The 16,936-nt window shown below is 40.2% G+C and overlaps 1 protein-coding gene across 1 annotated transcript in view; it reads left to right on the top strand.

Moving 5' to 3' along the window:
* Nucleotides 1–16,936, top strand: part of PCDH15 (protocadherin related 15) — an 810,754-nt gene that overhangs the window by 521,226 nt on the left and 272,592 nt on the right. Inside the window, exon 13 of the mRNA XM_087701782.1 lies at nucleotides 14,795–14,903. Coding sequence (XP_087557908.1) covers nucleotides 14,795–14,903 — 109 coding nt within the window. The remainder of the gene's footprint in view (nucleotides 1–14,794; nucleotides 14,904–16,936) is intronic.

Below are 16,936 nucleotides of genomic sequence, written 5' to 3'. Positions count from 1 at the left end.
AGGGGTTTATTTGTGCCCTCGTGGTCACCTGTATCAGAGTGCAATTGGTTGTAGAATCTTCTTGGAACTGCTAAAAAGGCTGTGCTGTACACAGATATTATTTCAGATTAATAAAGTTGGGACCTTGTAGGTCATCTAGTCCAACACCCCCCCACCCGAGCAGGAGACCTTAACACCATTTCTGACAAATGGCAGTCCAATCTTTTCTTGAAAGCCTCCTGTGAAAAAGCTCCCACAACTTTTGAAGGCCATCGGTTGATTGTTCTCGCTGTCAGAAAATTTCTCCTTATTTCTAGGTTGAATCTCTCCTTGATCGGCTTCCATCCATTATTCCTTGTCTGGCCTTTGGCTGCCTTGGAAAATAGTTTGACCCCTTCCTCTCTGTAGCAACTCCTCTCTGGACAGGAAATAGGTGGGGTTTTAACTGTCTTATCCTTTCCCCCTCTGATGAGAAAGGGTTACTCAATGTTAGTCTACAGTAAATGGCCTCTTTTACCCATCTTTCAAACCAATGATCCTCTCTATCTAGAATGTCCATTACTATCCAGAGTATCCATTACTAGATATGGGAATTCTTCCAGAATCTACAACTGCTGAGTACAGTTCAACTCTCTCTAATATTAAGCAGGTGAACTACATTATTATTATTGTTTGCTCTTTATAATAACTGGGACATCTTATGACCTCTTGCAATTGATCATTTTGTACTTAACTCAGATGATCCTCCCCCCCCCCCCAAACAACCTTAATAATGGATTTACAGAGACAGATCAAGACAAAAGCAACTTTTCAAATAGTGGGAAGCATTTAATGGAAGAAATATGATTATCTCCTTTGCGGCCAAGCAGTAAGTGGATGCTTATTGGTTCAAAAACTTCCCATGCTAATGAAGAGACAATCTTATCTTTAACATGTAAATGTTCACAAGGGAAATATTTTGGAACTGAATCTAGCCTGAGAGAAGCGTTACCAAAAACCCTTGGATGTAGCAGAATAATTAAACTCTTGCTTAAATTGTCCCCCAAAGTCCTGCTGCAATCAAGAACATTGTTAAAGTAACTTTGGCTGACTGCTCCCTGTACATTTTGTCGTTAGGGTACAGAATTGTTAAATCTTAACATTTTTTTTTCTGTGAAAATTGCAGCAGCATGCCAGCACATAACATCTTAGATCATTGATTTTCACTTTTTTGCCTGTTTTTTTTTTTAACTTCTAGTTGCCTTTTCATGAAACCCATGAGCATCTTCTCAGAACCACCTTTTTTTATTTTCCAGAGAGCTTTAAAGTTCTATCAGACTAGGAGTAGGAAGTAGACATACAGGTAGCCCTCGTATAATTTATTTATTATTTATTTATTTGGGGTTTTTTTATATGCCGCCCAATCCCAAAGGACTCCGGGCGGCTTACAAGAAATATATAAAAAAACAACATAATGACAAAACAATTTAAAACAACAAACACCCTCATACATTCATTCTAGTCGAGGCCGGACCTCAACAGTGAGGTCTGGCTACTACCCGGGGGAGGGCCTTCTCTGTAGCAGCTCCGGCCATTTGGAATGAACTCCCCGCGGAGATTCGGACCCTCACCTCTCTCCAGGCCTTCAGGAAAGCCGTCAAAACCTGGCTGTGCCGGCAGGCCTGGGGTTGATGAGTTCCCCTCCCCTCTCGACTGGTATGGCTGTGTGATTTTCGTGTATTTTAATTATTTGTATTGTTATTTATGTTCCCTTTCCCCTCTGAGTTGTTCGCTGCCCTGAGTCCCTCCTGGAGAAGGGCGGCATACAAATAAACCAAATATAAATACAAATACAAATAATAGGTCAACAGCCCCAGGCCTGCCGGAACAGCCAAGTTTTTACGGCTTTCCTGAAGGCCATGAAAGTGGGTATGGTCCGGATTTCCGGGGGGAGCTGGTTCCAGAGAGTCGGAGCAGCCACCGAGAAGGCTCTCCTCCGAGGGCCCGCCAGCCGACATTGTTTGGCTGACGGCATCTGAAGGAGGCCCAATCTGTGGGATCTTGCTGGCCGCTGGGAGGTATGTGTCAGCAGGCGGTCTCGAAGGTATCCTGGCCCTAAGCCATGTAGGGCTTTAAAGGTAATAACCAACACCTTGAATTGAGTCCGGAGACCAATTGGTAGCCAGTGCAGCTCACGGAGGATAGGTGTAACGTGGTTGTACCTCGGCACACCCAATATCGCCCGCGCGGCCGCATTCTGAACTAACTGCAGTCTCCGAACGCTTTTCAAGGGTAGCCCCATGTAGAGCATGCTACAATCCATAATTATTACAATTGGTACAGCAACTCAGTTGTTAAATAAAGTAGTCACTAAGTAAAACTACAACTGCGCTTACAATCTCACCTCAGCTTTCTTTGCTTTACAGACTTTGGAAAGTTGTAATCGCAAAGATTTATTGCAAAATTACTCTTTTATCACCACCATACTGTAAATGGTCGCTAAACAAGGCAGTCGCAAAACAAGGGCTACTTTTACACAGACTACTTAAAACACAAAACTTTGTAATGTATTCATCATTCATCAGACGTTCTCCTATGGTACTGTGACTTTATCACAGGATCCCAAGCTCATAAAAAAAAAAAAAAACAGCTTCCAATTTGAAATATTTTGTACATCTTTATTAGAAAAAGCCAATTTCAGACCTCCATCACTATTGAATGACTATGTTCCAAATGGCCTAATAGTTTCACATGGTTCTTGTAAGAATAAAATTAAAAGCACTGGTCTGAAGGCCTGAGAACCTTAGAAGAACAGTGGCAAAAATAGCATAAGAATAAGTAAAGCTGATGCAATTTTATACCATCCTGTTGTGACTCAGCAGATGTCTGTTGTGAGTCTTTTCGGGATCAAGATTCATTATGCAGCTGGGGCAAGGTTAGAGGCAAGTTTGGAGATAAAAGGACGGATGCTGCCACGCCCTGGTGGCTGGAGTCAATGTTCCTTCGTGTGTTCCTTGTTTGGTACAACATTGCTTGATTATTAATCGGGATTTATGCTTGTTACACTTGGATAAGTGCTTTGGTGTTTCATGTAAACCTGATTCGTGGAGACTTTGGAAGAAGTGCATTGCTTGTAAGAGTTTTGTTTTGCATTCTTGTCGGAGACTTGTATCTATGTTATTTTTGGGCTCGAAGCCAGTTTGAACTGAGAACTGATAAAGAAAGACTTCCTTCTAAGTTGCCTGCCTGCGTTTGTTAAGAGCCGTGAAGGGGGGGACAGAACACCATCCTATTTGCTACCTTGTTCATTCCAATACAGGTAGTCCTCGACTTACAACAGTTCATTAAGTGATCGTTCAAAGTTACAACGGCAGTGGAAAAAGTGACTAATAGCCGTTTTTCATACTTATGACCATTGCAGCATCCCCATGGACACATGATCAAGGTTCAGGGGCTTGGTAACTGGTTCATATTTATGACCGTCACTGTCAATGGAGAATCTAGATTCACTTGACAACAATGTTTCTAATTTAATAAATGCAATTACTCACTTAACAACTGTGGCAAAAAAGCCGTATAAGGGGACAAACTCACTTAACAAATGTTTCACTTAGCAACATAAATTTGAGGCTCAATTGTGGTCGTAACTCGAGGACTACCTATATACAGATGTGTTGTGACTCAGCAGTTCTGCTGTGAGTTTTTTCGGAATCAAGATTCAGTATGCAGCTGGGGCTTTTGGGAGGCAGGTTTGGAGATAAAAGGCCCCAGTTGCTGGAGTCAACATCGTTCCTTCGTGGGTTTCTTGGTTCGTACAACATTGCTTGTTACACTTGGATAAGTGCTTTCTGTTTCTTGTAACCCTGATTCAAGGCTACACTGGAGAAGTGCATTGCTTAATGTAAGATTCACTTGGATAAGTGCTCTGTATGTCTGTAACCCTGATTCATAGAGACTTTTGGAAGAAGTGTTTTGCTTTCGTTTTCTTCAAATTGAGCTGCCGTAAGAAAGATTTGTTTTCATTACGTTATCTGGTCAAAGACTTGTATTTATGTTATTTTTTGGGCTCGAAGCCAGTTTGAACTGTGAACTGATAAAGAAAAGTCCTTTTAAGTTTGCCTGCCTGCGTTTGTTAACGAGTCGTGAAGGGGGGGGACAGAACACAGATGTATGTTTATGTTAAAGATTTTGCTTTTGATGCCAAAGGCAATGTGGAATCTAAGATATGTGAACTAATCTCAGTATTACATATCTAAAGGCTCATTAATATTTTCAGGAAAGGCTCTATGGCATATGCTAAGAAATTTGGTCCACTCCACCATGCCCCAAGGAACTGTTTGAGAAGTACCCACTTATTTGAGTATTTGAATATTTGAGGGGCTGCCACAGAGAGGAGGGGGTCAAGCTACTTTCCAGAATACCCTAAGGCCAGACAAGGTATAATGGATGGAAACTGAACAAGGAGAGATTCAACCTAGAAATAAGGAAAAAAAATTCTGAAAGTGAGAGCAATCATCCCATGGAACAGATGTTGCCTTCAGACGTTGTGGGAGCTTCATCACCAGAAACTTTCAAGAAGAGACTGGATGCCATTTGTCATAAATGATGTATAGTCTGTTGCTTGAATGGGAGGTTGGACTAGATGACCTACAAGCGGTTCACCCACAAATGCGCGAACGACAAAAGCGCGCCTGACTAAACCGTGGTAACAAAACCGCGAGTTCTAAAGTGCGCCGCCGAATGAGCACTGAAGCGCGCCGACAACAGCGCGCCGACAGAAGCACGCTGTAACCCTAACCCTAAACCTAAACCTAAACCTAACCCTTACCTTAACTTAAATCGCGCTTCTGTTGGCGCGCTGTTGTCGGCGCGTTGATGACATCGCGGTTTTAGCACCGTGGTTTTGTCGGCGCGCTTTTGTCATGCGCGCATTTGTCGGGTCACGCTTACAAGCTCCCTTCCAATTCTGTTAATTTGTTAAATTTCTTCACTGTAACCCCAACCTTCTCGGAATATGGCATGAATGGATTTTGTGTTTTTCCTTCCCCCACCCCTTTTCCCTTTTTAAAGTGTATTTATTAATGGTTTTCTTAATTTACTACGTTATTGTATTTTAATTGTTCCATTGTAAATAGCAGTAGCAGTTAGACTTATATACCGCTTCATAGGGCTCTCCGCCCTCTCTAAGCGGTTTACAGAGTCAGCATATCGCCCCCACAGTCTGGGTCCTCATTTCACCCACCTCGGAAGGATGGAAGGCTGAGTCAACCTTTGAGCCGGTGAGATTAGAACCGCTGAACTGCAGATAACAGTCAGCTGAAGTGGCCTGCAGTACTGCGCCCTAACCACTGCGCCACCTCGCATTTCAAAATTTACTATAATAGATAGTGGCAAGCAGTTTCTGAAATAATAGAACCTCTAGTAATGCGAAAATCTCCTCTTCAAATAATAAAAGTCAAGTGAGAAGTGCTGACAGCAGGAAAACCAAAATGAGGCCATTGAGAGACAAGAAGAGAAATATTAGTTTCAAGGGAACGCTGAAAGTTGCAGAAACACACATATTAAGGAGTTGTTGTTCCCTACCCTCACCCCACAGATTCCCCACTAATGAGAAATGATCATAATCACTGTAGAATGTATATTCTCAAATAGAAAAAAAAACACAACATTTGTAGGGCAAGTATTATTTTGGAAAGAAAGGATAACTAGGGTGCTGAACATAAACCCCTGAAGTTGCAGTCTAAATTTACATAAAATAATCATTCTGAAACACCTCGGTGTATTTAAATCTACTCTTGAGTAAAGAGCATGCCTTTTTAATGGCACAAGCTATGAGAGGCTGCAAATGCGATGTGCAAACACTTCAATATTGTCCTTAAACATAAAGATTGGGGTGTGTGGTGCTTGTTAAAATAGTATTCCTTGAGTTGGTTTAAGAAGTCAGAATTCTCTTGTTTGCAAAATGGTTTTGATGATGATGATTTGAAAATGAGTAACATTGTCCAGGACATCATTTCTAAGCATGTAAGCCAGAGGTGGGTTGCTAATCCCGTTCCAACCGGTTCGGTTGGAACGGGGCCGGCGGCGTCCTCATGCACGTGTGCAGTTCACGCATGCGTCTTAGAACCTGTGTGATGCTCCAGCTACTCGCGGAGACTCGCGCAGGCGCTGTATGTGCCATCCAGCTGCTCATGGAGAATAATCGCACAGGCGCTGTATGTGCCATGCGCCTGCGTGGAAGCGCAGAAGCCTTCAAAGACCGGTAAGGAGCGCGGGCGGGCGGGTGGGCACTTTGCCGTTCCCGGAAGTTACTTACTTCCAGGTTCGCTGACCAACCGGTTCACGGGGACCACCACGAACCGGTTGAAACCCACCCCTGATGTAGGCTACATAGTTCAACAAGTCTCAGGTAAGCCCTATTGTCAATGGACATTGATGCCTTCAAACTACTGCTTAATTTGGTGCACAGCAAGAAAATGACCTCTCTGACCTTAACTTGAATTATGTTACGGTTTTTGGTTGACTAGAAATGCAATGGCCAGTTTTAAAATCTTACCATATGCTCATTACCATATTATGGGATAAGCATATCAAATTTATCTGCTCATGGCTACAAGTTCTTAGTTTCTAAATTTTTTATGAATGCATATTGAAAAACAAGACAGAGTAATAAGTAAAATGTAATTGATCAGAATATTCCTGACCAAAGCATTACCTGAGTAGCAATAACAATAGCACTTTGACTTACATACCACTTCACAGTGGTTTACAGCCTTCTCTAAGTGGTTTACAGAGTCGCCATATTACCCCAACAATCTGGGTCCTCATTTTATCGACCTCGTAAGGGTGGAAGGCTGAGTCAACCTTGAGCTGGTCGGGATCGAACTGCTGGCAGTTGGCAGAATTAGCCTGCAATACTGCATTCTAACCACTGTGCCACCACGGCTCTTAAAGCGAGCACCATAGACTGAAATAATCTTTAAAGAACCTGTAATTTAGGCAATGGTATATGGGAATTAATCTGATTCATGCATGCAATAATGATAATTTTGAAAGACAGCATAGCAGCAGAATCCAATCCAATATCACAGTGTCAAGGCTCAAGTTTGTAAAACTGGGTTTTGTTCCCAAGATAAATATAGAACAAAAGCCAACTAAATAGAAGAATTCACAATTTTCCACAGTTTTCATATTCTGATATTTCAAGCTCAGGACCTATACATACATACATACATACATACATACATACATACATACATACATACATACATACATACATGTTCTGACCCCCCTTCCTCGCTCGATCACAGACGACAGTCAGACAGACTTAAAAGGAAATAACTTTATCAGTCCTGGTTCACGCTGGCTGCAAGCTCAAAATAAACATAGATAAAGTCTCTATCAACAGGGGTTATGCAGCAGAATGCAGAAACAAAACTCTTACAGCACCAGGTTTTCAAGAAGCAAAATCACTTATCCAAGTGTCTCACAAACTCAAACAGGAACGGAACTGAATTCTCCATAAACAAACCACGAACCACGAACGAACGATGAACGTTGACTTCTGCAACCAGGGCGTGGCACCATCAGTCCTTTTATCTCCAGAAGACGACGCTAACGAGCCCCAGCTGCATTGTTATTCCTACATCCCGACTCAACTCACAGCAAACTTCTGCTGAGTCACAACACATACATATATATATCTTTTTATCTTGTTAGCTGAATTTATGACCAAGTCTTGTATCTTCAGCAATAGATGAGAGGAATTGAGACAGAGATTCAGTCAGGAGTTCCAGAACAGCTATCAAAAAAATCAGCCAACTTGATGGATTATCTATCATGTAAACTATTGGGGCACAAAGGAAAGTCTGTGCATTTTGCACCAGTCTGAATCACAACCTGCTTACCACATGCTGTCTCTTCTGCAGCACATATATGCCCCACTAACTATTTGTAGAGGGCATGGCCTCAAGACAACATCTTCACCTTATCACCTGCCACTTGCTGATCAGCCAGAAGTCAGCAATGAAATAATTGTTTCTAGTATTTTGCTCTTATCCCAGATCAAGACTCTTCTCCTTCCATCTGGTTACTAGCCTCTCTGCCTATTATGCAGTGCTATTTTGCCTGTAAGAAAACCAAAACCTTAACTTCTATAGCCACTTAGTATGCTGCATTTAAAAGTAAGTATTGACTTATCAAATTATTAATCGGCTGCTGCAAAAAAAATTGAGCAGTGATAACAACAAAAGTCACTCATACCCTTTCTCAAACTCCTTCATTTCAACAATATCTATCTAATCTCTATATCTGAGTTGAACAAATCTGAACAACTAATAGAGAGCAGCCAAGAAAGAAAGAAAAATCTCAAATCTTTACTACCGTCTATAAATATTCAATTTATATTCAATATAAATATAAGTAAGTGGCAAATACATTAATGGCATAAATTAGGACATGCAAGAGTTGTTAAGCTTGTGCTGGCGGACTGGTTAGAATGTACAATTACATGCTAATTCTGCCGACTGCCAGCAGTTTGATTCTAACCAGCTGAAGGTTGAATCAGCCTTCGATCCTTCCAGGGTTGGTAAAATGAGATTGTGGGGGCAATATGCTGATTTTGTAAACCACTTAGAGAGTGCTATAAAACAGGGATGGGCTGCTGGTTGTTCTCAGAGGTTTGGGAGAACCTCTAGCTAAGGGTTCCACCACAAAACCGCGCTCGACTAAACCCCGTCCGACTAAACCGCGTAGCTGACGTCATCAACAGGGCGACAACAGCGCGGAGACAGAAGCACGCTGTAAACCCTAAACCTAAAATTAACCCCTAAACTTAAACCTAACCCCCCTAAACTTAATCTTAAACCTAACCCTTAACCTAACCCTAAACCTAACCCTAAATCTAATAGCAATAGCAATAGCAGTAGACTTATATACCGCTTCATAGGGCTTTCAGCCCTCTCTAAGCGGTTTACAGAGAGTCAGCATATTGCCCCCAACAATCTGGGTCCTCATTTTACCCACCTCGGAAGGATGGAAGGCTGAGTCAACCCTGAGCCGGTGAGATTTGAACCGCTGAACTGCTGATCTAGCAGTAGCCTGCAGTGCTGCATTTAACCACTGCGCCACCTTGGCTCATCTAACCCTTAACCTAACCCTAAACCTAATCCTAACCCTTAACCTAACCCTAAACCTAACCCTAACTCTTAACCTAACCCTAAAGCTAACCCTAAACCTAAACCCCTTACCTTAAGTTGAATCGGCTTGCTTTCAAAGCACTATTTAAAGCGCTTTTCTTTCTCTGCGCTGGCTGTTGTCGCCCTGTTGATGACATCAGCGACGCGGTTTAATCGGGCGGCTTAGTCGAGTGCGGTTTTGACGAGTCATGTAGCTAAGATTCTGTGCAGTTCAGAGAACCCCCAAATCCCACTCCCGGCTGGTCCCTCCCACCCTGCCCTCCCCTCCCAGGAGTCCCTATGCGGCCCATTTTGGATGCAGGTAAATGCATGGCATGCATGGAGGCTCAGGGAGGGCAAAAAACAGAAATTCGGGAAGGTCAGAAATGAGCCAGTTTCTGGCCTCTGGAGCCTGGGTAGGCTGTTTTCATCCTCCCACAGGCTCTGGGAAAGCCTCTGGAACCCGGGGAGGGCAAACCCCCCCCCACACACACACCATGGTGCAGGAGGCTGATTAGGTCATGGCCACCAAGGCCATGGCCACCCAGCAACTGGGCAGAGAACCACTTGCCAAAAAATTTGAAGCCCACCCCTGCATATAAAGCCCTATGAAGCAGAATACAAGTGCTATTGCTATTCTAATAGGCATTCTGTAGGGCTTTTGATAGTGGCCTCTCCCACAATTGGCAGGACTGGAATTTCAAGAAAGGTTTACCTGTTGTTATTCTTATAGGATAGACCTGGGCATTTTAAATTCTGCAGACCACATGGAGCCCATGGGTGGTTCCTATCTGGCCCGCAGTGTCAGCGTTGTAGATAGTGGGGTGTTCTGAACCCCCTTCTCCGTTCCTTCAAAGACGATAGTCAGACAGACTTAAAAAGAAATAACTTTATCAGTCCTCGGCTCAGACTGGCTGCGAGCCCAAAATAAACATAAATAAAGTCTCTGGCAAGAAGATAACAGAATGCAAAAACAAAGTTCTCTTACAAGGCAAATCACTTCTCCAAGTGTCTCCTTGAATCAGGGTTACAGAAAGCAAATCACTTATCCAAGTGTCTCTCACAAACAAACCACGACCGATGAATGAACGTTGAACGTTGACTTCTGCAACCAGGGCGTGGCACCATCCGTCCTTTTATCTCCAGAAGACAACACTAACGAGCCCCAGCTGCATTGTTAATCCTGCATCCCGACTCAACTCACAGCAAACTTCTGCTGAGTCACAACAGTGGGGGATATGGTGGGAGCAGTGGCAGAGAAGGAGTGATGGTGGCAGTCATCCCCAACAGTCCCAGTTAGTCATGTGAACTCTTGAGAAAATTGTCCACTCCTGTTTTGGATCACACAATAGAGCTGTAAAAACAACCACTCAGAAAGCTCTTTTCCAGCTGATATTAAGGCCTTGCTGTGAGGCCATGCTGACATGCTTTCTCCAAGTTCTGAGAAGAGATGGAGAGACAGAGAAAGTGGCTGTATCCCTAAGAGCTACTCAGATGTCTCCTCATCCGTGTTAGCACTTAATTAGAGCTACACTGTTGCTGAAGTAACAGACTCTAGAAGTATCCTATTTGAGGTCCAATAGAGCCGAGGTGGTGCAGTGGTTAGAGTGCTGTACTGCAGCCACTTCAGCTGACTGTTATCTGCAGTTCGGCTGTTCAAATCTCACCGGCTCAGGGTTGACTAAGCCTTCCATCCTTCTGAGGTGGGTGAAATGAGGACCCAGACTGTGGGGGTGATATGCTGACTCTGTAAAGCGCTTATAGAGGGCTGAAAGCCTATGAAACAGTATATAAGTCTAACTGCTATTGCTATTGCTAACCTGTTGATCATTCCAGAACAAACAAAAATGTAATCTGGGACTAAGTCATAAATAATAGCAACGTTGAGTGATAAGATTAATTCTATATCTCTTAATAGTATATAAAGTACAATGCTTCTCAAAATTTTAAGTTGGCATGTTGGCTTTGGATCAAATGCACTACTGGCCTATAAAGTAATCATTGCATCCATGACAGTATTAGGTAAGTGCCCACTAACCACTTGTTTAATATTAATAGACATCTTTCAATTTGTTCTTGTTTCTGAATTACATAATGCAAGTTTTCAGCTACTTTAATGTGTTTAATTCAGTGGTGAAATTCAAAAAAATTGTACTACCGGTTCAGTGGGCATGGCTTGGTGGGCATGGCAGGGGAAGGATACTGTAAAATCTCCATTCCCTCCCCACTCCAGGGGAAGGTTACTGCAAAATCCCCATTCCCACCCCACTCTGGGGCCAGCCAGAGTTCTCCGAATGACTCAAACTTTCCGCTACCGGTTCTCCAGAACCTGTCAGAACCTGCTGAATTTCATCCCTGGTTGAATATTTTTTTAAAAAAAATTAGCATCTGCAACACAGAGCAAACTCAAAGGTTGATGTTTGCCATTTGGGAATGTGTTGTCCTAGAGTTTCTAGAGTAATAGTGTATGTTGTACTATGTAAGACTATAAAATCCACTTTCATAGTATTGCCCAATAAACTAAATGGACCTGCCAAGGTCAACTAGAGGAAGATGTTCCTCCTTTTCATTCAAGGGATGGTTAATATGTAAATTTGTCCTTTAGTTCCTTAACTAATGAAACTATTTGGGTCTGAAATGGTGCTTTCAAAAAGCTGAATCTCAATCCTTCTCTGTGTCAATATGCATACCCATTGCTATATTTGGATATTTGTTTATGTGTACTGAGAAAACTAGGCTTGCATATCAGAAGCAAAAAGTGCTAAATTAGAATTTGCTCTTTCATGGTCTTATTCTTTGTAGCATATTGTCATTTATTGAATAATTTCAGGGTAATCTATAAAATGCAGAGAGTTGTATAAAGTTCTAATTATTTAACTGGATGCATGACAATGACAGAATGAAATGGTAGGATTTTTTAATGTCTTTTTTTTTTCCAAAAGGTAATGTTCAGATTCTTTTCATATTATCCTCACCATTAGTTTTACCAATCAATATGCAAAAAATATTCTTTGTTTGGCACCAATAAACAGTTGAACAAACCAACCCTCTCTTTTAAGAAAGAAAAAAATAAATGAAATGCAATTTATTTGTAAATCAGAGGAAAATGTGGAGTAATGGTGGTTGTTCACAAAATTCTGTGAATTCCTCCACCCTTTACTTTTATGTTTATTTAAACTATCCAGATTTACTACACACACAAACTGCTTTTTTTAAAAAAAGTAATAAGTTGCGCTTTGGGGTCAGCATATTCTCTAAAAATAGTTAACAAAAAAAAATCAGATCAGTAATATTGATTTTAATCTTCTCTGGCTACACTGTGTTAGAATTTTGCTGAATACTTATGTCAAGGCAAATCATTAACTTTTTTAAAAAGTTCCAAGTTGCTAATAAGATAATGTTGTTGTGATAGAAGTTTAAAATTATAGCATACGTATTCCAATGTTATTACCGCTAAATAAACATTTCACAGTTTATCTTTCTGTCACATTATGTGACAAGTTTATAATGCCAAATTCAAGAGAAGCCTGCTATGGATAATTACTTGTTTTTGCTCTACTTTTTTTTAAATTTATAGCTCATTTTGCATACCTGCTTTGAAATACAGCAATAGATTTCCAAGAGGAAAAAATGCAGATAAAGCTCAAGTTTGATATTTTTTTTTCCTTGAGAGTATTTCTTCTTCTACAGCAGTATTTTGATTGCAGCTTATATCAAATCAAATCACATCTATTACAACATTGGGATCACAGTTAAATTACTTTTGGATTTAGAGCCTGTATATATATTTTTAAAAAAATCTGTGTTCCATATGTAAAATACTACAGTAGGCAATACCAATCTTAGCGAGAAGAGTTTCACAATGAGTGTGTGTGGGTGGGTGTATGTGGGTGTGTGAAGCACCTTTCTTTGAATTATCCATTAGGAAAATAGTAGATAATTAATAGTGAAGCATAATAGCTGTTCTCATATACATGTTCAAGATTTCCAGCAATAATTTATAAGCAAGCAAGCAGGTTATGGCTACTTTAATGATTCCAGAGGTCACTGCATCGCCAAGTGGTTCTTTCCCAGCATGTACTGTGAACATAATGTTCTTTATTATAAAGGACAGTCCTTCATTTTAGAAACCTGTCATTTAGATTTATTCATTTTGCAAAAAGTCACTTTTCTCCTTTATTTTGTCCATTTAACTTTTACCATACAAATGGTATCACTTAATGCACAATCTGATTGCAGAAATCCTTTCTATTATTTGCTTCTTAGCTTTTTATGGTTTTTAGATTTTTTTATTAGAATATATGTTCTCGTAGAGTTTTCCTTGGCTTTGCTTTTGAACTTTCCTTTGTAAAGCAGTTCCATACCCTTTTTTTTAACCCTTAAAAAACCTCTTTCAGATTTGATCTTTTTCAGGATTATCCTTTATTTTTCCAAGAAAACAGAGTCACTGTACCAATCAGTCAGTTGCATAGCTAAAAGACAGTCTATATTTCCATTAATGATCTTAACCTTTGATTGTTTGAAGAATTGTCTTTGCGCACATGTGAGAATTAGGGTGGCTTTGAGGGCATATGCAGCCCCTGACGTCTTTATTGGCCAGTAAAATATATCAGTGAAATATATCACTGAGTTGAAAACATATTATCTCAATTTATTTAGTGAGGGGAAGAGAATAATTTAAACAATTACCATGAAATCTATTTTCTATAATACTTGAGTAATTTTTTTTACAGCATTTAGCTTATAGCTAAATAAAGTTCTATCTCCTTCCCAAAAGAAATACAGTGTACCTAAATAATGCCCTATTATAATGCACTAACACCTTTTTGTGGTTAGAAAAACGCATAACATTATGATGGAAATACCTTACACTATGTACTTTTTTTTAAAGTTAAATGTTTTTATTTTTCATTTTCATACAGTCACATATATACTGTGCATAGCCGGGGCCATACAACATTAAACAATAATCACAGCAATTCCTCTTGTCAACAATACCCCCCAAAATAGAAACCCAATATACCTCTTCCACTCTCCATACACCTCTTTCTTCCGCCCCCCTCCAACTTTCTATCTTCCCTCCATCATTCCCCTCTACCCTACTTCCCCTCCTCCTCTACCACTCCTCTCTCCAGATCCACTCCCTCCCTTCCTTCTCACCCTCCCTCCCATCCTCTCTCCCGCCCTCTCTACCCTTCTTTCTTCTATCCCACTGCTCCTCCCCTTGGTGTATTTCTACTATATGTCAATGTATTCAGCTTGTCCTATTTTTACAGCGAAATTAAAGAGAAGCCGTATACATGTGAAATCGCATTACATTGAAATCTAACACATAGTATATATCCCCCCTCCCCCCTAACACCCCACCTCCCTCCCCCCTGACTTCCCAGAGCCCGTACACGGTATAGATTTTTAACAAACACAGTCTAACCTTACATTATGTACTTAAAGGATATGTGGACAATCTATATAGGTTTGTAGTCCTAAAATTGCACTAATAATGTTAGTTCATGTTCAGTTTTTCAAGCCGATATGTTTATACAACTGTACTACTTGTGTTTATAATTGTTACCTGTTAATGTACTCAGCATCGTGGCTTACTATTAAATAAAATCATCTGTGTAAGAATACCACTGTAACACATCTAATTTTCATTCCAGGCACGGGTAAACCCAATCAATGTTACACCACCAATACAAGCTATAGATCAGGATCGCAACATCCAGCCTGCATCTGATCGCCCAGGAATACTCTATTCCATCTTAGTTGGTTAGTATTTGATCATTTGACTGTCTCTCACAAAGACTGCAGTAGGAGGAGGCAGGCAAAGATTATGTGGGGGCGGTAGAAAACAAATGATGGATTCATACTGAGTGTGTTGTATATTGGGTGTTGTTCTAGGCAAATACTTTTTTTTTTTTTGCATGGTTCCTAAGTGGTTTATTGTGAATGGTGGAAATTTAGCCCCTTCCTTCCTTTGTTTATAATAAAGGAAGTAGATAGAAGAATCCAATCAATTTCTTATTGATATATTGTGTCGTTGATTCTGTTGTGTTGCACTAACGAAAGAAAAATGGTAGATTTAACATATAAAACATATAGACAGCAATAAACCAGTGTATTTTTTCACTGAGACGTGGCAATATGCATGAAAAAAAGTGATATTTTTGTGTGAAAGACTCACTCTATCTTGTCTTCTAATTATCATAGCTTACGTTCAACTGTTGAGTTGCCACTTTTTTTCTGAATAAGTATCATCTTAGGCTATCATAGCACAGCAAGCTATTGCAACAGATTCCGGGATTAATGATGATATCTCCAGTAAAATGAAGGAGATTCAAAGTGATGAAAAAACTTAAGAGAACATTTAGCAATCCGAGTTCTGGGTTGTAGATACTAACAGTATTGGGTGATAGAAAGCTGTTACTTCTATTCCTTATTGTGGGTTAAATATCTCCTTAGTTACATTTTGTTGCATTTAGTGGTAATCTCTCCCCAATTTCTTGGGCAGCCAAGCACATATTTGTCTTACATTTGTTTCTCATTGCACCATTCTGTTACAATTCCATTGTAAGGAATCACTGCAATTAGCAGTGCTTAGATAATCAACAGTGGCACTTGTTCAAAATTAGCTGCTTAATTCAAAATAACGCTCAAGATTGGCACCACCAAGATCCTGCTAAAGGGTAGACCTTTGAAGGTGTAAACTTACTGTATGTTTTGCAGGATTCAACAACTAAATAAATAAACAAGGAACACTGTTTTAAGTTAGAAGTTGCTGTGATACATGCTTCTTTTACCAAAGAAGCACTGGATTAAACCTAAATAATAAACCACTAAATGGAATAAAATGGATTCCTCATTCAATTATTCAATATGTAAGATATAATCCACCTTTTTTTAAAAAAAAATAAGACTTGAGATGGTCAAATCTCCAATAATTTAACCAGGACTTAGTTTCTGTTTGAATTTTTAAGCTGGGTCATTTAGTGATGCTGTATCTTAGTCTGAATTGTCTCATTGTGGAAAAAGTAGAAGGAATTGGGGATCAGGTATGCTTTGCAATAATTGCACAACCATCTCCAACATACAATATAGACAGAAGATACTCAATAAAGCTGTAACAACATATAACAAAAGTAGCTTGCTGCAAGGAATCAAAATTAAGCATTTGATTTAAATTGTATTTAGATAGGATTTAAACAGATCTTGTGGGATGCCATTACAAATATTATGCCAGGGATTTCATAGTATAAATCCAAAGTTCCTTAACCCAAGAACAAAATAAAATATACCACCCTTAGTAACATGGTGCTATATATATTTTAAAACAGCAAAGAATCTCATGAAATTTTATAAAACGTATTTGTTGTGCCACCATACTTCTGTGAATCACAATGTAGTTTATCAGAAAGGATTGTCTCCTACATTGTCTCCAGTGAACTAAACAATGATCCACAAAACCCGATGTTCTAATGCTTGGATGAATTCTTAAAATTGCTGCAAAATTCTCTGATCTGCTTTTTAATCATAAGATGATTTCTTTGCTAATGTGGACTTGGGTATCCTAAACCAAGGTTCGCAGTGGCTCAGTGGCTAAGACACTGAGCTTGTCAATCAAAAGATCGGCAGTTCAAATCCCTAGCACCGCATAACGGAGTGATGTCCCAGCTTCTGCCAACCTAGCAGTTCGAAAGCATGTAAAAATGCAAGTAGAAAAATAGGGACAACTTTGGTGGGAAGGTTAACAGTGTTCCGTGCACCTTCGGTGTTTAGTCATGCTGGCCACGTGACCACAGAGA

The sequence above is a fragment of the Thamnophis sirtalis genome, unplaced genomic scaffold, assembly GCF_051295495.1.
Source record: "Thamnophis sirtalis isolate CommonGarterSnake01/CBP01778 unplaced genomic scaffold, rThaSir2_p1.2 scaffold_15, whole genome shotgun sequence".
Classification (NCBI taxonomy): domain Eukaryota; kingdom Metazoa; phylum Chordata; class Lepidosauria; order Squamata; family Natricidae; genus Thamnophis; species Thamnophis sirtalis.
The sequence above is the reverse complement of the archived record's forward strand: the minus strand, read 5'-3'. Positions and strand labels throughout refer to the sequence as shown.